This window comes from Microtus oregoni, unplaced genomic scaffold (assembly GCF_018167655.1).
Source record: "Microtus oregoni isolate MIOR12 unplaced genomic scaffold, Mior012 000024F_ref0000369, whole genome shotgun sequence".
Lineage (NCBI taxonomy): Eukaryota > Metazoa > Chordata > Mammalia > Rodentia > Cricetidae > Microtus > Microtus oregoni.
Window position 1 is genome coordinate 2,584,192 of NW_024543083.1, and position 25,401 is coordinate 2,609,592.

General features: G+C 39.1%; 1 protein-coding gene across 3 annotated transcripts in view; it reads left to right on the plus strand.

The window, feature by feature from the left end:
- Wrn (WRN RecQ like helicase) overlaps positions 1–25,401 on the plus strand; it is a 99,828-nt gene that overhangs the window by 58,653 nt on the left and 15,774 nt on the right. For all 3 annotated transcript variants that reach the window (XM_041673882.1, XM_041673884.1, XM_041673883.1), the window contains exons 23-30: positions 3,192–3,333; positions 12,227–12,397; positions 12,473–12,570; positions 13,261–13,312; positions 14,024–14,094; positions 22,457–22,532; positions 22,705–22,817; positions 24,801–24,915. In XM_041673882.1, the coding sequence (XP_041529816.1) occupies positions 3,192–3,333; positions 12,227–12,397; positions 12,473–12,570; positions 13,261–13,312; positions 14,024–14,094; positions 22,457–22,532; positions 22,705–22,817; positions 24,801–24,915 (838 nt within the window). The remainder of the gene's footprint in view (positions 1–3,191; positions 3,334–12,226; positions 12,398–12,472; positions 12,571–13,260; positions 13,313–14,023; positions 14,095–22,456; positions 22,533–22,704; positions 22,818–24,800; positions 24,916–25,401) is intronic.

Below are 25,401 nucleotides of genomic sequence, written 5' to 3' on the forward strand. Positions count from 1 at the left end.
AAGCATATTATCTAAGATAAAGAAGGACACTGGACAATGCAAAATTGCCAAAGTTCTTCAGAGAAATGGCATCAAGGCTAGAGCAAGGGCATGAGCGAGGGCGTGCAGGAGGGCGAGAGGGCACAAGGGGAAAGGAGGGATGAGAAAGAAAGAACAGAGAAGGGGGTGATATTGGACATTGTTGGCAAGTCTTTTTTTTTTTTTTTTTTTTTTGGTTTTTCAAGACAGGGTTTCTCTGTGGTTTTGGAGCCTGTCCTGGCACTAGCTCTGTAGACCAGGCTGGTTTCGAACTCACAGAGATCCGCCTGCCTCTGCCTCCCAAGTGCTGGGATTAAAGGCGTGCGCCACCACCGCCCGGCTTGTTGGCAAGTCTTAAAACTTATAGTGTAAGCCAGTGGTCTGGATACTACGTCAGGCAAGAGCTGATGTTACAGCGTTCAACAGAATTCTTACACAGCAAGCCTGTTTTTGCTAAGACTTTTAACTCAAAGAGAGTAATTATCGAGCATAGTTTCCTTATTTAAAGTCATCTGTTTATCAGTAGTGTTCACATCTACAAAATACATTTGCTGTGGCATCCAGTTTATTGTCTGACCAAACAATTGAGCCCCATAGCATAGCCTTTTTGACATGTTAGCCATACAGCCCTGAAGTCATAATCCTGCTTATGCACAGACCTCACTCAAGAACCTGCAGAACTAAGAGGGGGAACAGAAACCCACAGGGGCATTTGGTGATATCAACTCCTAGTCATTAATAGAATTAGTGGACAAAAGTGGGTAAGGAACGCCAAGAGTGATGGGCATGCCTGTAATCGCAGGACTCAGGGTTCAGACAGGAAGACTAACAAACAGCAAACCAGCTCTAATTAATTTCTTAAGAGCCTTTCATCCGTTCTTTTCAAGGGCGTCTGGAATACTTGGGCACATGTATTTCCTCTGAGTCATCAAACAAGCCCTGACAAATGAAAATATTCTATTTGGATAAAATATGTTTTTTACTTTAGTGGAGTTAAAGTTAATTTAGAAAGCAGCAGTGGGAAGAAAAGGGAACTCTCCAAACCCTTAGAAATAAAACAATGTACTTCTAAATAATTTGTGAGTCAAAGTCATACAACAAATCAGAAGACATTTTTGAACCATGTAATAAGAATATGAAATGTCTGGGATATAGCTAGTATGATTCTGTCAAGATAATTTGTAGTGTTAAAAGCAACATTTAGGAGTATACACGTCATACAAATAACAAAACATTCACTTTAAGAACTAGGCAACTAAGCCGGATGGTGGTGGTGCTCGCCTTCTAGCACTTGGGAGGCAGAGGCAGGCGGATCTCTGTGAGTTCAAGACCAGCCTGGTCTACAGAGCTAGTTCCAGGACAGGCTCCAAAGCTGCAGAGAAACCTGTCTCAAAAAACAAAAAGAAAAAAGAAGTAGGTAATTAAGAGGAAACTTAACAGGAAGTACGTAATAAAAATAAGTGCATAATTCAGTGAACAGAAAACAGAAGCAGTAGAGGAAATTCATGAACCCCAAAGTTCATTATAAAAGTTAAAAAACCTTTTTATAAAAGACTGACAGAAAAAAAGGGGAGCACGGATTATCAGTATCGAAGTGAAAGAATTTTACTGCAAACCCCATAATCACGGGGACAAAGGGACTCTGAAAAAAAATCAGTTTTCAGAAACTGAGTAAGGCAGATCTCATGGGCCAGTTTCTCAGTGTCCTCTAGTGGGCAGTGTCCAGCCACAGTGAAATGTATCCAGAATGCTTGTCTAACCACTATAAGGACTACTGACTTTCTCCTTTAGAACCCCTCTAGCCCACTTGGCTTCAGTGACAAATTCTGGCACACACTTAAATGAAGTTATAGCCCAGTTCTACAGTGTGGTTCCACAAGTGTCTTCTCTGAAAGTCAGAACTGTAGGGAGGCTCAGCAGCTGGCAGAGGTTAAAGGCAGGGAGAATGGACTTGAGAACAGTGTGTTTGCTGGATCTTGATTGTGACGAAGGTTTGATGAATCTGCTTATAGGATATGCACAGTTTGACTGTATTCTACTCTACAGAGAAGAAACACAGATGGTCCTTCTTTGACTTAGGTGTGTCTCTGGGTGCAGTAGCTATATGTCAGAAGCAGCATTTTGGGTTGGGTAAGAGTTTTAAAAACTTTTAGAGGTTAGTGATAACCATAATACCATACATTTAAAGTGGCGAGATAAAGTGTGGATCATAGTTTATGGAAACATAATAACTTTAGACACTCTGAAGAGAAAGTCATATAGCATCCTACCATGGAGGTAAGTGAGAGAATAAACCTAAGCAGGGCGTTTCTTCCTTAAATCCAAACAGAATGTTTCTATCTGGAATCTTGACTGCATTCCCACTGCTATTTAAAGATATGTCTGACATGGAAAGTAGTTGAATTTGGTAATTTAAATATAATAGTTGACAGCCTCTGAGAATTTCTTTTGTTCTCAAGCTAAATAATACTTATTTGCATTAATGATAATTTTGCATCAACCTGGAGAGAAACTAATGAATTTAACTGCTAAATGTACCAGAATGACAAGTTCATAAGCTCCTGTGTTGTATTTTAAAAATACTAGGTTTTGGGGCTGGAGAGATGGCTCAGAGGTTAAGAGCATTGCCTGCTCTTCCAAAGGTCCTGAGTTCAATTCCCAGCAACCACATGGTGGCTCACAACCATTTGTAATGAGGTCTGGTGCCCTCTTCTGGCCTGCAGGCATACATACAGACAGAATATTGTATACATAAATAAATAAATATTTAAAAAAATACTAAGTTTCAAACTGGCATGTTGATGCATAACAATTTTTTTAAGTTAAAAACTTTTTCATTAGCGTCCTTTTCTGGTGTAAATTAACACAAGCGTCCAGTATTTATATCATTGGCTATGTGGAGCTGCCTGAGCTGGGATCCTACAGCACTGTTTTCTTGAGTGCCTCCATGAAACTTAGCTTCTAGGTATAAGAAAGCACTCTCTGGGATGCTGTAATCTGATTTCTGTGTTTTAGATAATGCCACGTCCTCTTGATTGTAATAAGCTTTATTTGTGGTTTCAGAAACATTGGATACATTTGAGATATTTTTAACATGGTTCATTGTTATATCTTTATTTCTAAAGGAGCATGCTTTGTCTGTGTTTTCTTAGTATGCTATTACTTTTCTTCAGATTGAGTCATTGCTATCCCACTAACGACCCAGATGACACATTCCAAGACTTTGGTCCACAAGCATTCCAGCTGCTCTCTGCTGTGGACATCTTAGAGGAGAAGTTTGGAATTGGGATTCCTATTTTGTTTCTTCGAGGATCTGTAAGTGTATCTGTAGTGACTCCTGCGACAGTTTCTGACTGTGCTTTCTGCTGCCGTGACTGTAACTCTGGCTTTAGATGACTTACTGGCAATTCAGAGTCATCTTGAGTTCCAGCTTAACCCTGAAGTTGTTGCTTTGAACAACTCCTGTATCCCATCAGATGCTGTTTTGTTGGTGGTGTTCAGCTGTGCACTGCAGACTGGAAATAATGTATTAGCTTACCACACTGCAATTGCATTAATCACTAGACTGGGGTTTCTTGGGATAATTAAAGAAAGTTAACTTTCATTGTATCTAGGGATTGGTAGATCAAAATTGTATCTTCTGGTGCCCAGGTACAATTGTGTTCTTTGTACAAAATTTTAGTTTTGGGAATTATTTTGTAAGTGGCTGTGCTCAGTAACAGTATATGGCAGCATATTCTTGGCTCTGATTGTATCTCAAATTGGAAGTACTTAACATTTCAAGAAGAGGGTTTTGTTTATTTTGGTTCTTTATAAGTTGAATAACTGAGTTTAATTGAACTACTTTCTGTTTTGAGTGATTCATGTGCCCTCATTATGCTGGCAAATATCAGTCACGAACGTGCTTAAGACCCAACCCTCACACTTTCAAACCTGCTTTTCTCTAGTCCTTCTGTTTATATGGTAATTTTATTTCTGAATTAAAGTCTGTGAACTTAAGAACTGTATATTAATATCACTTAAGTAAACCAAGAGTAGAAGGCATGATACTTTGCAGAGATATCTCCTGGTTAAAAAATATGCTTTATAGTAAAAAATAAAAGTTCATTTTTATATAGAATTTTAAAATCCTTAAGGTAAACATTTTCTTGTTAAATAGTCAAATGCTTCCTGTAAATGGTTTTGCTTTTGCTTAGTAAGTATTCTATGGGATTAGTTGTGAACTATTTTTAATGAAACTCATTAAAACTTATATTACCTTTTCAGATCTCGATGCTTTCAAGATAAAAGGGTTTTAAGATTTTGGTTTTAAATGGCAAATTTGCCTAAATTTTTAGCAATAGAAGTGTTGCTAAGGAATTTTTACTTTTATCAGCTTTGCAGATCAGCTCAAATAATTTAAACCTATACGTTAATTTCTATCCTTGTCACTTTAAAACCTTATATCCAATGTGAGCAATTTATAAAACTATCTTGTTTTAATTTGGTATAATCCAGCTATATCCAATATCAATAAAGTTTGTTTCTAGACAGACTTCAAGTGGTCACAAGAGGGATCGGGTTTCACTTATTATTTGAAAACCAAGTCAGACCTCTCATACTGACAGTGCCTTCTGGGAGTCCTCAAATTAAGCAGCTCGCCCTCAGTGAAACTTTATACTACCCTTGCTAGCTAAGAGTGGAAAGCTTTGAAAAAGTATCACTTAATGGAAATCCGTGAGTGCTAACGATAGCCAGAATAAGGGGAGTCACCTGCTTCTGAGTTCACGGATCCTGGTATCTACTGGGATATTGTTGGAAAATTATAACTGTAATTCTCTCGAGAACTAAGCAAGTTGTTCCAATTTAGGACAAGTTAATACCTTTGTAGGTATTGCTAATATGTAAGATGATATAGCTGCCAGTTTTGGAGTGACTTTGAAGAGATGATGTTTATGAACATACGTATGGTTTCTGTAGGGCTTGATTTGGTCACACATGTTTTTCTAAATATTATGAACTCAGTTTATCCATAAGTTTGTAAAGTGGAGTTTCAGTTTTTGTTTTAATGTGCCTGATTACGAAGTCACCAGTATTGCCTGGAGAACTTTGTATTCACTGACTCAACAGCTCACCATGTAAAAACCTCTCACATTGTTTGACCATGTCAGAACATAGTCAGTGGCTGTAATTTAAAGAAAAACATGATCATTTACATCCATAAGATTGCCATCTTCCTGAATGCCTTATCAAAGTGCTCATTCTTATCATGGCCTCAGAATTAGATAGCACTTAGACACTATATTGGGATACATCTCTGTGTGTGTGCACGTGTGTATGTGTGTGAATGCTCTTACTTATGTGTGCACGTGTGAACACCAGAGGTGGAATTTGAGTATCTTCACCTGTTTGCTCTTATTATTATTTTTCTTTTGAGACAGTTTGTCAGTGAACCTGGAGCCCAGTGTTTTGGATAGGCTGGTTTGCCTGGAGTCCTTGACATTGTCCCAACTCCAGTTCCTGCCACCCAGAGCTATAGCTGTAGGCAATGCTTCACATGCACCCAGCTTGTTTTCTTAACTAGATATTTTCATTATCTTTTCAAGAGTTCATACAGGTATGCAATGTATTTTGATAATAATCACCCCCCCATACACTATTCTCCCAACTTTTCCCAGATCCATCCCTCCACCTCTTCACCCCATCCCAACTTTATACCCTCCCCAAACCCTGGCGATGAGTATGGGGCCATCTACTGGCATGTGTCCAACCTACCCAGGGCTACACCCTTAAAGAAGAATCATTCTCTCCTTCCAAAGCCATCAGCTTTCAATAGGTGCTCAGTAGGGGCTCATGAACCTCTTTACCCCATGCTGAAAATTATACTAACTTGAGTGTGTGCAGACAACCACAGATGCTGTGAATTAATGGGTGCAGTGGTCTGTCATGCCCAAAAGACACTGTTTATTCCAATTCCAGTCCTGTATGACCTCTGACTCTAACAATGTTTATACCCCCTTTTGGGATGAACCTGGAGCCTTGCAGGAAGGAGTGTAACATAGATGTCCCGCTTGTGGATAAACAGTCCACAGACACATGTTCTTTGTACTTGGAGCAGTTGGGAGTGTCTGCATTAACACCATCCACTGCACTAAGAACCTCTGAAGAGGCTTGAGAGTGGTACTAACCTGCGGGTACAGGGATAGGAATTTAGAGGCGAGTTTTATTCTATGTCTGTTTAGCAAAATAATAGTAATAGATTCATCCCTGGGACCTGTGAGCTCCCTGACCAAAGGTTCTGGTCAGATTTATCATGGATGTAGTTCCTCCTGCGGAGTGGGTATGGGAGTGGTAGGGAAAGGAAGATGCTTAAATCCTGTCAGAAAGTGCTTGGTTAACCCTATTATATTCATGCCACTATTGTACCTTTGGGCACATCTGGACATGCCAGATATTAGTTGCACAGCATTAACAGCTGGGTAGGACTTGCCTTTTTCTCCCCTAGCAGGCTGCATAACACCTTCTAGTACTGTGAAAGCTAGCCAGGAAAAAGGAAGCTTCCTGGTCAGTACTGACTTGACTTCTCCATGGCCGGTGGCCAAAGCACGTGGTGTCTTTAGCAATGCAGCCTTGCACCCACGTTCTGGTGGGAAACTAAGAGTGGCAGTGGCCTGTATTGTTTGGGGGATCTATAGGACAAACTGAGCAACAGTTTGAGACGGGGTGTCCCACACATGACACTGGGTTCTTTGGTTGGTGACCTGTGGCTTCCTTGAGTAGATTAGCCCCTGTGTAGGGTAACTTCAGTTACTCTCTGGTGTGTGTGTGTGTGTGTGTGTAGGATGCTTATAAAATAGTAAGTTTTCATATGGGCTTTTAAAACAATGTTTAGTGTTACCTTCCTCCCCAGCTACTCCTCCATCCTACCTTCTCATCCCACTCTGCACTTTTCCCCCTTTACATCACGTGTTGTTATCCCCCTCTGCTAAGATTTTCCTCCCTTCCCCCACCCCTACTAATGATCCCTCTCTATTTTCTTGGATTCTACAGATCTCCAAATGAAACACACTATTCTAAATGTTCACTGGTAGGATCCACTTGTAAGTGAGACTGTAATTTGGTTATAATCACCTTCCACTATTCTCCCAACTCTTTCCAGATCCATCTCTGCACCTCTGCACCCCATCCCAGCTTTATGCCCTCCTCCCACCTATTGATGGGTATGGGGTCATCTGCTGGAATGTGATATACCTACCAGGGGCTACACCCTTAAAGAGGTTTAACACCAGTTTTCATTCCCACAAATAGTACACAAGGGTTCCCCAGATCATTGTCAGCATTTCTTGTCTTTTTTAAAAAAATCTTATCCTCAAAGTAGATTCAACTTGAATTTTTGATGGCCAAGGATGGTAAATATTTTAAAAACATTTCCTAGCCATTTTGTCTTTCTTCTGAAAATTCTGGTTAGTTCTGTAGCCTACTTTTTGTTTGTTTTCTTGGTGTTTAATTTTTGAAATCTTTGTATATTCTCTACACACCCTCTGTCAGATGCGTGGCTGGTATTTCCATTCTATAGGCTGCTTCTTCAGTTGAATAACTGTTTCTTTTGTAGTGCAGACTTTTTATTTCATGAAATCCTACTTGTCGATTAGGGATCCTGTTATCTAGATGACTGGGGTCCTTTTCAGAAAGTTGTTTCCCGAGCTTGTATTCTCACCTGTACTCCATACTCTTTCTTGTAGATGTTTCAGAGTTTCAGTCTAGCATTGAGACATTTGATTTGTTTTTAATTAATTGCCGTATCTACTCTCTATATAGGAGCTGGGGACATAAACTCAGGTCCTCATATTTAGACATCAAGTCCTTTATCCACTGAGTTTAGAGATTTGACCTGTGCGGCTGTTAGGAATGTTGATAGATTTATGTGTGTGTGCATACATGTGTGCATGCATGCTTGTGTCATGTAAGTATGTCTGTATGTATGCATTTTAGAGACAAGATCATGTTTGGATTGGCCCTTGTGATTCTCCTGTTTAAACCTCCTGGGCACGTGGATTGCAGGCATGTGATACCACAGTCAGTTGTAACTGTTGGTAGTTTTACTCTCCAAATTTTTAAAATTATATGACAGGAAATGGCTGTGCATTTTAATATTCTAGACGAATTATTTCATATGATTGAAATATATCGCTGTGTGTTGGGTTTGCTCAGTACTGAAAATTTGTCTATAATGCACAAGGCCCTTGGTTCACACAGAATTACCTACTGAACCGCTGAAATGTAAGCTGTGAGTGTCTTTGGATTATAGGAACTGGAATCAGGAATGGTGGGGGAGGAGGAGTTAGCTAGAAACTTAAGCCTTCTTGAGTTATTGAACATCTATTTTTGTGTTAGGCACTACATTTATTTTGTAGAGCCTAGAGTACTGAATTAGATGAGGGTCAACACCTAGTGTAGACGGTGTTGCGTGGGAGAAAATAAGTATAACCTGGTACAGAAAGGGACACGGGACACATGGATGGTCGGCTGAAGTCAGAAGAGAGCCCGCATAGGGGAGTCAGGGAATTTCTGAAGGGGGAAACAGGAAGTTTCTGTCTTGTGAGGCTGTAGGAAGAATATAGTTCATGTAGAGATTTGAACATGAAAAGAGGGAAGAATGATAAAAGATAATGCTATTCCCAACAAGAAAAAATTTACTACAAAAAGCAATTTGATTTTTGAGGAAGTTAATTTGGAGAAGAAGCATTTTTTTCTCCCCCATTTTCTGTTGTATCAGATGCTAGTGCAAAGGTTTTGCCTCTCCAGCTGCCCACTCCTTGGGTGGGGTGCCCTGGTCCTCTTTATTCTAGCTTTAATCATCAGTTCTTGGGTTCTACACTCTGTAATAAGTCCACTTGTTGAACCTTATTTTTTTTTTCAAGTTGAGTTTTAAAGTTAAAGAATAGTATGAAAATTTCCTTTGCAAGATTACATTCCCCGGAGTACATACAGGCTCTCAGGGCTAAAAATAAAATAGATACTATATTTTATCTCTGATGAGTAGTTTTGCTTATCCAGTGGATAACTTGGTAAGTTAACTAGAACATTTTGTTCTGTTTTGTTTTTTTGAGACAGGATTTCTCTGGATAACACGCTGGCTGTCCTAGAACTAGCTCTTGTAGACTAGACTGGACTTGAACTCATGGAGATTCTCCTGCCTCTGCCTCCCTAGTGCTGGCATTAAAGGTGTGCACCACCATCATCCAGCTTAACTAGAACATTTATGCAGTTAATGCAGATTTTTTGCTTAGAGTCAGATGTCATCAAGTATTTGTTCAAATTTTTATTGTGGTCATGGGGAGGTGGCTTAGTGATTAAGAGCACTCTCTGCTCTTACATCGGACATGGATTGGGTAGCTAGTACCTACATGGCAGCTCACAATCTTCTGTAAGTCCAGATTGAGAGGAACCTGATGCCTTCATCTAGCTTCCGTAGGCACTGCGTGCACATGGTGCACATATGTACATACGTACATACATGCGTGCATGCATACATACAGGCAAACACTGATACGAATAAAACAAAGAATAAATATTTTTAACATTCTTTATTGTGATGTTTTGAAACAGGTTGCTCAGTTTAGTTTGAGCTTCTAACTGTGCCAGGCGTAGGATTGTTTTAAAACAAAGATGTAACATATCAAGGAATAAAGAGGCTTCGATCTCTGCCTGGTGGTTACCATGGAAACATGGTTACATAAATGTATTTACACAGTAAATTTATAGTACACCATATTCACAATGATTATTGATCATAAAGGGAAGATATATTTGTTGCTGATCAAGAAAAGCCTCATTACTCCATCCCAGTAAATATGTACATTCTATTTAGTCTTTTTTTTCACTTAGGAAGAAAAAAAGGCTAGAGTAATCAATCATCTTTAGTGTCGAGAACTAGTAATGCTAGTTAGGCACCTCAATCCTTTTGGTGTTAATTGCAAACAATAGACTCTCCTACTACCCAGCAGCTCTTCATGGCTAATCAGGGAAACCTGACTGCATACCGAGGCAGAGTATTGTGGACTACATGTATATCAAAATGGCTGCTCTCATCAAACAAAATAACATCTTTCCCACAGTTTTGCTGTTTATTTGGCATGGACAGAAACACATTCTTTTGTCAGAGGCGATTACAGTACACTTCAATAGTTGTCATCTCCACGTTATGTATTAGTGCTTAAAACAAATTCAGCCGGCGTGCGTGTGACTTGAGACATTTACTTGGACTGACCACAATGAGGTTTGGCATCCACGAGGATTATTAGTAAGGAAAGAGTGCCACGTCCACCTACATTAATTGCTTTTCTCATAATGATGACTGGATGCCTGGTAGAAGGAACTTAAGGGAGAAGCTTATTTTGGGGTCATGGTTCAAGGGATACATAGATTAACATGGATTTGTCCATAATATTGGTAATGTACAGCTGACCATATCACCATAGCTTATAGGAAGCAGAAGAATTCAGGCTGGAAGCAATGGCAGGCTAGAAGTTTTGCCAGGCTGTAACTTCTCAGAGATCTGCCACCAGTGATCCATTTCACCTGCCATGCCTCCATCCCCAAAGATTCCACAGCCTCTCAAAGGAGAATCTCTAGCTGAGGACCAGTTTTTCAAATGCATAAGCCTGTGAGCGATGATTCTGTGTTGAGATCCTAACACGGCTGGGTCACAATTATGTGCGACCCTCTGTATCCATGCGTGCTTGCACATATTGTACGGGAGTGGGCTTTGTCTCCCATCCTGCCTGCACTTGTCATGCAAATGATAGCATCTGATTAACAGAACTCAGATCACGGTCAGAATTCTGGATGAAGCTAGAAATGTTTGTGACTTTCCAGTTGGGTGACAGAGGGCACAGTAGACGGAGGTAATGATAGATGAATTTTAATCCATCACCGTCATCTCAATGACATTATACGCATGTAATTTTCTGTGATGCTGTGCGACACACACTACCCTGCACTGTTAAAGTAGTTAAATGGATAGAATGAGTGAAATTGGCAGTAAGAGCTTGCAGGGAAGAGACGAGTACTTTATAGTGGAGTCGCCTCTGTTATGGGGCAGTAAACTGGCATACGACAACTCATGTTTCTAGAATTTAACGGCTAAAGAGTCTCTCCTAAGAGTTCCACCATCACTCAGAAGAAGTATCACTACCCCAAGATCAATTATTTGGCACGCACTGTTTGTGTAGGTGTCTCAGGTGATCGGCATTAAGTAGGCTTTGTATGTGCTAGGAGCACAAGCGCAGTGAGAAGTAACCACGCAGTGAGAAATAGCCACGCAGTGAGAAATAGCCACGCAGTGAGAAATAGCCACGCAGTGAGAAATAGCCACGCAGTGAGAAATAGCCACGCAGTGAGAAATAGCCACGCAGTGAGAAATAGCCACGCAGTGAGAAATAGCCACGCAGTGAGAAATAGCCACGCAGTGAGAAATAGCCACGCAGTGAGAAATAGCCACGCAGTGAGAAATAGCCACGCAGTGAGAAGTAACCACGCAGTGAGAAATAGCCACGCAGTGAGAAATAGCCACGCAGTGAGAAATAGCCACGCAGTGAGAAATAGCCACGCAGTGAGAAGTAACCACGCAGTGAGAAATAGCCACGCAGTGAGAAATAGCCACGCAGTGAGAAATAGCCACGCAGTGAGAAATAGCCACGCAGTGAGAAATAGCCACGCAGTGAGAAATAGCCACGCAGTGAGAAATAGCCACGCAGTGAGAAGTAACCACGCAGTGAGAAATAGCCACGCAGTGAGAAATAGCCACGCAGTGAGAAATAGCCACGCAGTGAGAAATAACCACGTGGTGGAACCATGGATTTTTGCTCGACTATCTGGTCATATTTTCTTTTATCACTCCTGTTCTAAAATTATGTCCGTTTTTAGACACTTGTTGCTCAGAGTTTCTAGTCATAGCAAAGATGAAATATTCCAGACATACCCAAACCCATCCACTGGGAAGTGCATCTGAATTATGTGAAGATTTTTCCATATTTAAGACAGAATACTATTTTCATTACACATTCGGCAATTGAGTGTTCAGAACGAAAAGGAGGGACATAAAAATCCAAGAGGTTTAAAAGCTGAAATTTATTTTTAAACCCAAAGAATTGCTAGGTAGGCTTTTTGCTTTATTTGGCCTGTTTATTTGAATATACATTCTTAGACCCTTTCTTTCCGATTTCAGAATTCTCAGCGTCTTGCCGATAAATATCGCCGTCATAAGCTTTTTGGCGCTGGCAAAGACCGAGCAGAGAGCTGGTGGAAGGCCCTTTCTCACCATCTCGTAGCTGAAGGATTATTGGTAGAAGTTCCCAAGCAAAACAAGTTTGTAAAGACTTGCTCCCTCACACAAAAGGTAAACAGCACAGAGATCTACCTGTTTGTCTCAGTCCCTCGCACGGTGCATTAAGATTCTTCTTGCTTTTGATAGGGTAGAAAATGGCTTTGCGAAGCCAGTACGCAGTCTCCTCCGAGTCTTCTCCTTCAGGCTAATGAAGAGATGTGTCCAAGGAAGGTTCGGCTGCCAAGGTTCTTCTTTTCTTTTTTCCTTCAGTTTTTTTTTTTCTCCATTAACTTGAAATCTTCTAGTTTCACTTAAGTGAGTCAAATTCTAGCGGTTTATAGACACTGTACAGGTAAAATCAGTTGTCTCACGGAGCGTGAGTGGTAGAAGGGAGTGCTAGGGAAGGGTAGGCTATAGAACAGTTTCCTGGAGGATGTCAGGTATCCGACTGCAATCCGTAGGAAGCTGCTTTCAGAGGTAAGGTTAAACACGTGTCCCTTACAGAAGAAAATGGGCTAGAGGAGATCCTTTCACCTTCCGTAACTGTGCAGTGTCGCGTGGTGCAAAGAGGAAAGGGACTTGGAAATACATTTCTGTGGTTTTGTACATACTGCTGTTACATTGAAGCTACGAATTACAGTCCCCCCACGGCCATATAAAATCAAAGGAAGAACAAGCAAGTTCTCTTGCCTGTTGCTTAAGGCAACATGGGGTGAAGATAAGGAATTGGTGAATCACCTCCCTAGTGTACATGTAGGAAGGTAGTATGCTTGCGCCTGCTTTTTAGTATCAGCGCAAATGTTAGTGATCACGTATCAGGTTTTTTTCTTCGAATCTCTTTTGTCTGGGAAATCAGTGTTTTCAGAGTAGAATGATGACTCATGAATTGTTTGATTACAGTTTAACTTAGATGTTTTAATTTTACCGTTTTTCAGTTCTACTCCTGTATCTTCTGATGTCAAGCCAATTGGATTAACTGCCGAGCAGGTTTGTTTTCAAGGTGGTTCTTAGTATTTCATTCATGGATACCACTCCTGGTTTAAAATCCTATGTTTGCATTGCTGCTAGCTAGAAGAACAGCACATAGAAAAAGCATAAACTACAGGGAGAAATGATGTGGCGAGAATAAAAATATGATGCGACTTCTTGGGTTAACAGAGAAGTATTTCACAAAGTAATTTATTTTTCTTTTAATGCTTATTTTATAAATAATTTGTCCTGAGACTTTTAATATATGATGATACTTACTGGTAATAAATAAACCCGTTTTCTAAATAGTCTCACTAAAGCCCCACACCCATCCCATCTGCTAATGGACACATATTGACTTTTTTCTTTTGCTAGTCTCTTAGTAACTACTACAGATTCTTTATGCATGGCTGTCCTTAGCTAATTAGATCATGACGATGGGCAAATGATGAATTAAGTCTCCTAGTGTCCACTCCCGCCTGTTAGTGTCAATGTGGAGTTGAATCACTCCTGTAACTCAGGCTTTTGTGTCTTAGGACTGTCTTTGGAGCTCTCTCTTTTTAAATTGCCTTTAAAGTCTTCAGAGGTGGTGATGTTGACAGCTTATTCCTTTGAAGACTTGGTTACTTAGTTGTTATTGTGAGTTTTTTTTTTTAAAAAAAAACTTCTTTTCTTTGTATTTAAATGCTTTTTAATTTCTTTTTGATGGACTTTATTTGTGGAAAATAGTCTAATTTGGAGAGAATGTATTCGTACAAAGCGTCTGAAAAATCTTCTGGGAGTGACATTCTTAAAAAAAGGTACAGAGTTCCAATTTTAATATTTTATATTTGCTAATATTATTGATACTACTATTTTACTTTCTTTCCTAAAGAAAAATGACTATTAGTTGTTGGGTTGTTTCATTGCAAAAACAGGTGAAAATCAGAACACAGTCTCTGTGGATCAAGAATGAGTAAAAGAGACAAATGGGAAGTTCGGGTAGTGGATCATGCTTCTTGGGCATCTTTGTTCCCAGTGCATTTGATATCTACCATTTGTGAGGTGGCCACAATTATTCTCATTCTGAAGTTAAATATATCAAGGGTCAGGCCATTAACCTGTTTGTGCATATATAGCTAATGAGATTGCTGATCCACTTCTATATTTGCCCACCTCTAGCTTTTAATTACTGTTATTATATTATACATTATATTATATTATATAATGTATAATATATAATATATATTCCCAACCCATTTTCATATAAAAGTATTATAGTAATAAGACTGGAAATGTAAAAATTGCTAGAGAATAAAGCTAAAATGCCCATTGTAGTTTTAATTTGCTGTTTTCTTGTGCTGGGGAAGGAGCCCAGGACCTGCTTGTGTTAGATAAGCCCTCTATCGCTGCGCTACAAACCCAGCTGTTCATGTTTTTAATCTTACTGTGTGACTTGCTGACATAGTAGAAGTATGGAAACTGTATAGAATCTAATATCCTGTCTGAGGACCAGATAAGAGAAGTGTCATGGCTATGTTATATACAAAGATCAAATGAACTATATTTATATTCATATGAGGTTAAAGTGAACATGCTGTAAGACCCACACACTTCCTGTGCTTCGATCATTTATATAGCACTCCTTTAGATCTGACAGAACATCTATCACAGTAGTAATTTCCTTATCACAAACAATTTCTTTCTTGTTTGACTGTGTGATATGCAATTACTAAAGTTTTATTTAGATAGTTTGAGAAGTATGTATGACAGTGTCCACCCAGTATCGTGAAGCATTTCTACATTGAAATGTTAACTGTGTTTTCACGTGCCTGCTTTGTAATGCAGACACCATTTGAGGCCCAGGACTCAAAGGGAATTACAGTGTTGTTACCACATTCCCCCAATGTTAACAATCCAGTGGGATGTCCAGAGAAAGGTTCATAAAACGACAAAACTACAATCCGTGGAGAGAGGGACTGGTGATTTAGACTACTATGGCCCTTGCAGAGGACCAGGGTTCAGTTCCCAACACCCCTCTGGTGGCTGGCAACTGTTTGTAGATACAGTTGCAGACAATCTGATGCCTTCTTCTAACCTCTGTGGGCACTAGACACACATGTGGTGCACATACGTATATACTCACAGGCAAAACATTAGTTAAATATAAAACATGTGTTATTACTACACAGCTCAGCAGCGGCTTAGAGATGACTTAGTAGTAGGAACAGTCACCTGAAGTCTGCAGAAGTAAATACAGGCCAGCATGTCTGGACCCTGCTAAGCACTCAGGTCGATCTGAAGGCAGCTGAGAGATAAGACACGTGTTCAGTAAACTAGCAGTGACGTGCCAGTGTTCTGCCAACAGTGACATATTGACATGGGCTGCAGACTGTTCTGTAAAGTGTCAGGCAGTGTTTTCGTTTTTGAGGTCAAAGCTTCCATTGCAATGGTTCTTCCTTGCAGTTGTCATCAAAGCAGCCATAGATAATTTAAAAGGCAATTAATGTGCTATGTTCTTAGAAAACATGAATTAGAGACATTGGAGCTTTAAGTCTGTGTAACCTAACATGCTATAAAATATTCTTCTTTTGATCTTTATTCTTTACCTGTAAGTCTAAGTAAAATAAATGGGTTTTTGTAGTGGTCCCTGGGGTGATAATTTTTTAATCATTCCTGTCAAGAATAGATTGTAGACAGCTCAGAATTGTGGTGAAAACACAAACAGGGATGTTAACTTCAGTGTTTTTACAAGAGGAGGAATGTGGCTGTGGGCACAGAGGAGAAAACAATAGTCTTGTAAATGAGGAAATAGAGTGTTAGGACTCTGAAGAGACGGTGGGTTGAGAAAAGGGAGATCTTGAAGGTGTTTTTAGTACCGGATGATAATGTTGTCTTTCTTTTCAGTGGGCAGCATAAGAAATGGTTTGAAGAGATGTAGATACTTAGGGACTAAGGTTAAAAAAGAAGAGCTTAGGGATATATTGAGTTCTGGATACCTATGGAATAGTCCAGAAACTCATTTTAGAATAGAGACTTAGCATACAGGAGTAAGCAGGATGGTAACATATCTACAGCTCTCTGTGTGTGTTTCTGTGTTCCTGTGGGAGGAAAGCTCACATGTGTGCATGCTCATATGGAAGCTGGAGGACAACTTTGGGTTCATTGCTTAGGACCCATCCGGTTTTTTTTTAAAATTCTCTCATTGGCCTCTGGCTCATCAAGTAGGCTAGGCTGTTTGTTTGACTAGTGAGTTCCAGGGATCCACTGTCTCTATCTCCCCAGTGCCAGGATAATAAATGTACACCTCCACGCCTGGCCTTCACAGTGTGTGGATTCCGAGGATCAAACTCAGTCATCATGCTTGCATGCCGAGCACCAGCTAAGCTCTCTTCCCAGCGCCTCCATTGTCATGTGATAATATAGTCAAGTGTTCATTAAATAGCACATATAAAAAGTCAGTTGATAAATTGAGGCTTATAAAAAGTACAACAGCTCATGCCCCCCCCCCCCCAAATTTGTTCTCTTCTATACTAGAAGTCATTCTCAAATCTTTTAACTGATCTCTCTGGAGTTTGCAACCCTTTTTCTAAATGGTGCACTTTTGAACACTTTTGAACTTTATATAATAGGGGGTTGGCTTTTTATTATGGTGAGTTTCCCTTTCCTCAGTTCCCTAAGCATAATGTTTGTCATTATTCTTTTTTATAATTTTGTAAATATACAAATATTACAAATAGAATACGAAAACTGTATTACTTTGACTGACACTGTTTTTATCTTTTTGTTTTTTCCAAGACAGGGTTTCTCTGTGTAGCTCTGGCTGTTTCAGAACTTGCTCTGTAGCCTGGGCTAGCCTCAAACTCACAGAGATCTGCCCGCCTCTGCCTCCTGAGTGCTGGGATTAAAGACGTGCGCCACCACTGCCTGGTGTATCTTTCTTGATATTAATAACTGTCTCTCTTTAGTTTCTTTTTCTGGTTTTCTTTTTCTTTTTTGCTGGGTGGTGGTGTTGCATACCTTTAGTCCCAGCACTCAGGAGTGAGTTCGAGGCCAGCCTGATCTACAGAGCAAGTTTCAGGATAGACTCCAAAGCTACAGAGAAACCCTATCTCAAAAAACCAAATAATAATAGTAGTGTTGTTTTTTTTCTTGAGGTGACTTTAGGTTTTACTCATTTCTCTTCTATTTAACCCCCTTTGGTCTGTCTGCTTTCTTGCAGCTTCCTTTTATCTGCTCTTATTTAGGGAAGATTGGATTTTTGTAATCAGATTTTCGTTTCTAAAAACTATTGTTCACTATCACCTCTCAGCCTCTCAGTTACAGTCACATGTAAACTTATTCCTGCTTCTTTAACAATGTGGTGCTTGAAGGACGAGGTATCTGCTCTTAACTGATGTTTTCTGTAGTCACCTCGACCTTTTCTTTGTGTGCTTGTAATAATCATGCACAACACTTTTAGATTAGGTTTTGTTTGGCATACAAATAAATGAGTTTCCTTAGGTTATTTTTGTACCTGTATTGTGTACTTCATTGTTTTTTACCTGCTCCACTTCCTCCATACTTCCTTTCTCTACCTGCCTCACTTCCTCTATGCTTCCTTCCTCTCTTGCTAGGACCCCTTCGTCTTCCTTAGGATTCTTCCTGCTTTCCTGACAGTTGGATCCCATTTACTATGTTTACTTCCCCTCACCTTGCAGACCCTTGCCCCAGTTCTCATAGTGCTTTACTTTTGTTACACACACACACACACACACACACACACACACACACACACACCTCTCAAAATAAAATACCAAAAATCCAAAATCAATAGGTAGGTAAGTCAATGAACTGAAATGACAGATCTCAAAGGATTAAAATAAAAATGGCAAATAAATATTTAGAAAGAAATGTTTAACATCAGAGAGAGAGCGCACGAGATCTCAATCTGCATATGAGAGAAAATGTAAATAACACATTTATCACTATAAGTCTGGCTTATGTTGCTCAGCATGATCATCTCTGGTTTTATCCATTGTCCTGTGACTGTCGTAATTGCATTCTTTACAGCTGAATAAAGCTGCATTGTATACATGTATCTCATTTTCTTTATCCCTTCAATGTTGATAGACATCTAGTTTGGTTCCATAGCCTGACTTTTGTGAATAGTGAAGCCAATAAAAAGGATGAACAGGTGTCTTTGTAGTATGATGATTTAGAGTTCTTTGAATATATATCCCAAAGCTGTATCATATAGTAGTTCTATTTTTTTTTGAGAAATATTCAGACTGATATCCATAGTGGCTGCATTTATATTCTCATAAGCAGTGAATATGGCTTTCTTTATTCCCACATCTTTGTCTACATTGATTGTTTGTTTCCTTGATGATACCCATTCTACTGGAGTGAGATGAGATATCAGAACAGGTTTGTTTTTTTTTTTTTCTGATGGCTGAGGATGTTGAACATTTCTTTCTAAATATTTATTTGCCATTTTTATTTTAACCCTTTGAGATCTGTCATTTCAGTTCTTTGGCTTACTTACCTATTGATTTTTGGTATTTTATTTTGAGAGTTCTTTATGTATTCTAGATAGTAAGTCACTGTTAAATGTAATAATTGGTTGAGATTTTCCTCCTGTCTTGCAGGTTTCTGTTTACATTGGTGATTGCTCCCTTTGCTTTACTGAAGCTTTTGGATTTCATTCAACCTCATGTGTGGTTGTGTCCTGCTCTGTGGAGTCTTTGCCTGTGTCTCTACCACAAAGTATTTTCTTATAACAATTTCAGAATTTTAGGTCTATTAAAAATTTTGTGCAGGTGCCCTTTAATCCTAGCCCTTGTGAGGGAGGCCGATCTCAGTGAGTTTGAGACCAGCCTAGTCTACAGAGTGAGATCCAGGACAGCCAGGACTGTTGCACAGGGAAACCCTGTCTCAGAAAAAAAAAAATTTGTGCAGGGTCAGAAATACAGACATATTTTCCTTTTTTCTGTATCTAAATCTTTATCTGTATCTACCTGTATCTGTTTTTTTCTAGCATCCTTTGTTGTTTTTTCTCTACTGTATATTTTTGAAGACTTTATTAAAAATGAAATAACTATGGCTGTGATTTTAACTCTGCCACTCTATTCCCGTGATCCCTGTGTCTACTTTTGTGTCAGCGCCCTGTTTAATTTTGATTTGTTTTTTTACTGTACATGTGTAGTATGATTTGAGATAAGTTATTGTAATGTCTCCAATTTGCCTTCTGCTTAGGATTGCTTTTGCTATTTGGAGTTATTTGTGCTTCTCTTTGAATTTTATGATTTTTTTCTCTTTCTATGAAGAGCATACTTTGATTTTGATGGAAATTATGTTGAATCTCAGATGTTTCTGTAATTTAGCTATTGTCACCATATTTTGCCAATCTGTGTATATTGGACATGTTTCCATTTTCTAATGTCTTCAACATTTTTCTTCAAAGTTTAAAGTTGCAGAAGGCTTTTTACTTCTTTGGTAGGTTTATTCCTAGGCTTTGAGCAAATGTGAGTGAGGCCCTCCTACCCCCAGCTTCTTAATCAAGTTTTTTATTTGAGTCATAGGGAAGGTACTGGCTTTAGTGTCATCGTTGAAAAAGTGTTTATCAGGTCTGAGAGTTTTCTGGTAGAATCATTAGGATCTCTTAAGAATAGGATCATAATTTGTTTTTCCTTTCCTTTTTTATCCCTTTGTTTCTTTCTCTTACCTAACTTAGCCTTTTAGCACTATATTGAATAAGAATGAAGAAAGTAGGAACTTTGTCTCTTTCTTGATTCTAGAGGAAATCTGTTCATTTTTCCTCATTTATTAGAATGTTGAGAGTAGGTTTACAATATGTAGCCTTCATTATGTTGAGGTATGTTCCTTCTATTTGTAATTTCTTCAGGGCTTTTCTCATGACGGGCTGTTGAACTTTGTCAGTGGCTTTTTCTGTATACGTCAAGATGATCGTGTGTCCTGAAGATCATCCTTGTGTCTTTATATATTCTGTTTTACATATGTTGAACCATCATTGTAGCCCTGAAATGTAACCCTGGTATATAACCTTGTGTATTCTTGAAATTTGTTTGTAAGTTTATTTTTGTATTTATATTCAATTCATAGCTTCTCTCAGTCTCTGCCTCTCTGTCCTTCTGTCTCTGTCTCTCTGTGTCTTTCTATCCCTGTGTGTTTCTTTCTGTCTCTCTCTGTCATTCTCTGTGTGTGCGTGCGCACAAACATATGTATACACATCCACACATCCACGCCCTTATCTTCTTTTATCCTACATGGTAGGGTAATGCTAGCGTCATAAAAATGAGTTTGGTAGTGTTCTTTCTCTTTATATTGTATAAAACAAAGCTTTGATGCTTGTTTGTTTTAGATTTGGTAGAATTTAGCAGTGAATCTACCTGCTTCTGGGATTTTCTTTGATAGAAGATTGCATTCGTTATTTTCCATGTTTGTGGGACAAAATACCTAGCAAGAGCAACTTAGGGAAGTCAGAGTTTATGTTGGGGCTCACTTTGAGGGTATCCCCTGTCAGGTGGGAAGCTCATGGTAGCGGATCCTTGGGCAGCTGATCTGACTTGTAGTCAGATAGCAGGGCAAATGAATATTCATATTCTGTTTCTTTCTCCCTCCCTCCCTTCCTTTCTTTATATAGTCTGGGATCCCAGTGCATGGGGTGGTGCCCCCATATTCCAGTGGATCTTCCCACTCCAGTTAACCTAGTCTCTGAGTGAATACCCAAAGGATTATCTCTTACGTGACTCTAGATCCTGTTCAGTTACCAGTCACCATCACAGATATTAGGGCTTCAGTTGTGTTGCCTTTTATAGCACATTTTTATCCAACTTCTTCTGTCTACACTTCTGTTAATGATGTCACTCAGAAGTTTTCAAGAAAATAGGATAGTAAAATTTTGGTTTTCTAAAAGTCACTATGCTAATAGCCTGTCATTTTGAAGATTCAATGAAAACCAAGGTAAAAGTTAAAGTAGGCCAATGAGATGATTGAGGAGGTAAAGGCATGGCATATAAGCCTGATGTCCTGAGCTTGATTCCTGAAGATCACAAAAGTGGAACGAGAACTGGCTCCCTCACACTGCCTTCAAACCTGCGTGCATGCACTGTGGCATGTGTGCACGTTACACAATAAATAAAGTAATGCAAATTAAAGAACAGTTAGAATTTTCTTGATTAACGCAATATCTCTTTGGGCTGCCTATGTTTTGTCAGGTACAATAAGATTTGATAAATGTGGGGATGAATTCTTTTTACTATAATTTATGAATTCTTGGAACAAAGAAATTTACAAACGTTTCTAGAATCCTAAATACATTTACTTTCTTATTTTCAAGAAATAGAAACTTAAAATCTGACATCATTTATAGAAGTCTATCTAATACAATTTCATTTTTCCAGCTTTTCTTATTTGTAATTAGCCGATCAGTGAGAAGTGCTTCTCGTGAGATATCTGGTTTGCCTCCCAGTACATTTCCTTTCTGATAATTTCATACATTCTCTACAGCTTTTGAAAATTCAAAACAAAATTGTATCTTTTGCTTGTTTGATTTTGAAAAAAAATCTTAATAACTATTAATTCTTTGCTGTCGTTGCTTGCTAACCAGCATCAGTGATTTCACCGCAAGAACAGACTATTTTCCCATTGGTTAAAAAGCATTATCTAGGGAGCCTAGGCAGTTTGGATGCTCACCTTACGAGACCTGGATAGAGGTGGGCAGTCCTTGGGCTTCCCACAGGTCAGGGAACCCTGATTGCTCTTTGAGCAGATGAGGGAGGGGGACTTGATCGGGGGAGGGGGAGGGAAATGGGAAGCGGTTGCTGGGAGGAGGCAGAAATCCTTAATAAATAAATAAATTAAAAAAAAAGAACTTTAGATAAGAGAAAAAAAAGCATTATCTTCTCTGTGGATAAACAGTGCATGTTGAGAAGGAAGACTGGTAGATACTTTCCTTAAGGCACTGTGAAAGAACTAAGAGGCACTATTAGCTATAGCATTATCGTGCATTATCTCATCCAAAATGCTTAAAGTTGAGGCTGTTGCAATTGAAGCACAAATCGTCTTACTTATATTGTGAAGAGTAAATGTTAGTTTTGGAAAGATTCTTATTTGATGTATGGAATAAAAAGTAAACGAGGGAAGAAGAAAAGTATATTTATTTTCTTTTAAATATTTTAGTGTCGGGACGCAATCACCAGGAAAATCTTCCAGCTCCTCAGAACCCATCATTTCAGCCCAAGAGCTGGATACAAGGGTAAGACTTGTCTGACATGTGATCAGCTTATGAGTGGGTGGCCAACAATCTAGGATGGGCATCCGCTTGTCTCATCTTAAGGAAGAAAGCGGTACCTGGAATTCTAAAAGTAAAGGCAACTTCTTTCTTACTGCATTTTCAAAAGCTCCTTTGTTTCTTTGTTTCTTTCTAGACTGTATTATATGCCAAGTTGGTAGAAGCGAGACAGAAACATGCTAATAAAATGGATGTGCCTCCGGCTATTCTGGCAACAAACAAGATTCTACTAGATATGGCCAAAATGAGGTAAACAGTTTATGTTCCAATCTCTCTCATATAATATATTCCAAAAGGTATTATTGCTAGGTAACAGTATGACCATGACTTCAGCCTGCGATGTGACTGTCACCTCCCCCATGCTGCTGCCCTGATCTTAGGTGCCTTTAGTTCTGTATCTCCATGTGAGTAAACCATATTCAATATTTATAAAACCAAATCTATCACAACTCCCCCTCTGTACCCAGTGGTCACCTGAACCCTTCTTCTTTCTATATTTCAAAGTTTTTAGTTATACTATGATGTTCCTAATGCCATATTTAAAACCTTGTTTTTGCTTTCATTCCTCTGAGTCTCTCTTTTCCGTTCAGCACTCCTGTGTCTGTCAGGCTGTGCCTTTCCTCATATTCGGTTATTTCAGACCTTTCCAGACTTGCTTTACTGACGAAGCCTCTCCACTGACCCCTCCCTCACATCAGATATGCTAATAACAAACTAATTACATGACCTTGACTTCTTGGACTTTGAATTCAAGCCCTTCTATTTGTTGACTTAAAACTACTTTTTCATTTCAGTACAGAATCTGGAATTGCTTAGTGTTTCTAGGCAGTGTCCCCTTTCCTTTCATGTGTGTTGTTTCTGCCTTGAATTCCTTGGTTCCTCACAGTTCCTCTGAAGAAATCCTCAAGGTCTGGCTGGATTGTTGTTTCCTCCATGGTGTCTCCCATCGTGTTAATCAGCCAATTCCTCTCCCTTGAATTTATCAGGGCCTTTCAGGTGACTGCTAAAGATACTTCTATGGTGAAGACTGCTTCATTTACTTTTCTGTATAATTTTTTGTAAATATATATCATACATTAGAACTTAAACTCTGTGTAAAATTACCAATTTCCCACCTCGTTCTGACTTTGATATCACCTAGCAAGAAACACAAGGGGTTCAGCTAGTTCTAAATAAATTAGAACTTATTTTCAAAGTATTGTCTATTGGTTCCTTTAAAAATTTGTTTCTGTGGCTGGAGAGATGACTCAGAAGTTAAGAGCACTCGCTGCTCTTCCAGAGGTCCTGAGTTCAATTCCCAGCAACCACATGGTGGCTCACAACCATCTGTAATGAGATCTGGTGCCCTCTTCTGGTGTGCAGGCATATGTGCAGGCAGGACATTGTATACATAATAAATAAATAAATAAAATTGTTTCTGTTCTTAAATTTCACTTAATAGGAATAACTTTAATGCAGGATGTTCTAATGATAACACACAGTAACTCACATGTTAGTATTTTGTTAAGTAAATAAATACAGACTCTAAGATGGCTACTATGCAGAGATGGCAAGAGTAATCACTGGTGGATTTTAGGAAGGAGACATCATGTAGTCTTGGATATATTGGACATAATCAAAAAAATGAGCTCTATGATTCTATGGGTATTGTTTAGATTTAGAGGTGCAGCATAGAGATTATAGAATGATAAGGACATTTAGTATGTAAATGTTCTAATTAGCAGTGTGGACTTAAAGCAGACCTGAAACTCAAGAAGCAAAGACTCAAACGCATTGAGTTAAAGGCCTGGTGAGCCCGTTTGCTGTTACCAGAGACATTTCACAGGGGAGAAATATGAGTGAGACTTTCTGAGTTTCTTAGCCTTCCTTACTGTTCCATTCCAAGCCTCATGGTTTTCATTTCTGAGAGTAATATGGTAACCAAGTGGAGCACTGGGTTTTAGCTTATTTGTTTCTAATAATGGCTTGTTAATTAATACTTAATACCTGCACTGAGTTTTTGTGATGTTAGAAGTGAAGTGGCGCTTTCATTTGTTAATTGTTTATACAGCAGATCTGTAGGTGAAGAAAGGGATTATGTGCCATGACCATCTGTAGAAAGCTCTGGTTTTGATTGCAGAAATGTTTACAGTTATCCAGTACAGTGTGAGACTGAGCATCAGCTGTGTTCTTGGAGTGATTCTGTCTCAGTGGCTTCCTCACAGCTCTTCCTTCCTCTTTTGTAAACAACAGACCAACTACTGGTGAAGATGTGAAACAGATCGATGGGGTCTCGGAAGGCAAGGCTGCTCTCTTGGCCCCTCTGCTGGAAGTCATCAAACATTTCTGTCAAGTGAACAGTGTTCAGGTAAAGCCCTCGAGTGACAGCAGCTTTTAGAGCAAACACCTTTGACCACGTCAGAAGCAACACATTCTCCTTTATGTGAAATCTGCCTGGACGCTAGACAATGAGCTCAGGTGTTTTACATCAGTGCTTATAGTAACATGTTCTTTTGGGTATTTCATGGAAAACTATATCTAAGAAGGTTTTTTAAAAAAAAATATTTTAAACATTTTATTATTTTTAATCGTGTGTGTGTGTGTGTGTGTGTGTGTATGTGTATCTGTGTGTAGGGGGGGGATCCATCTGATTTGGGTGCTCGAAATAAGACTCAAGTCCTTTAGAAGAATAGCACATGCTCTTATCCACCGAGTCATCTATCCAGCCCTCTAGCTAAGGTTTCATATGAAGCTTAAAGGCCAGAGCTCTAGTTGGGTTGTATGTTTTACAACTAATTATTTAATGTTTGAACATAAATGCATATATATGAATACATATATACATATATAGTTA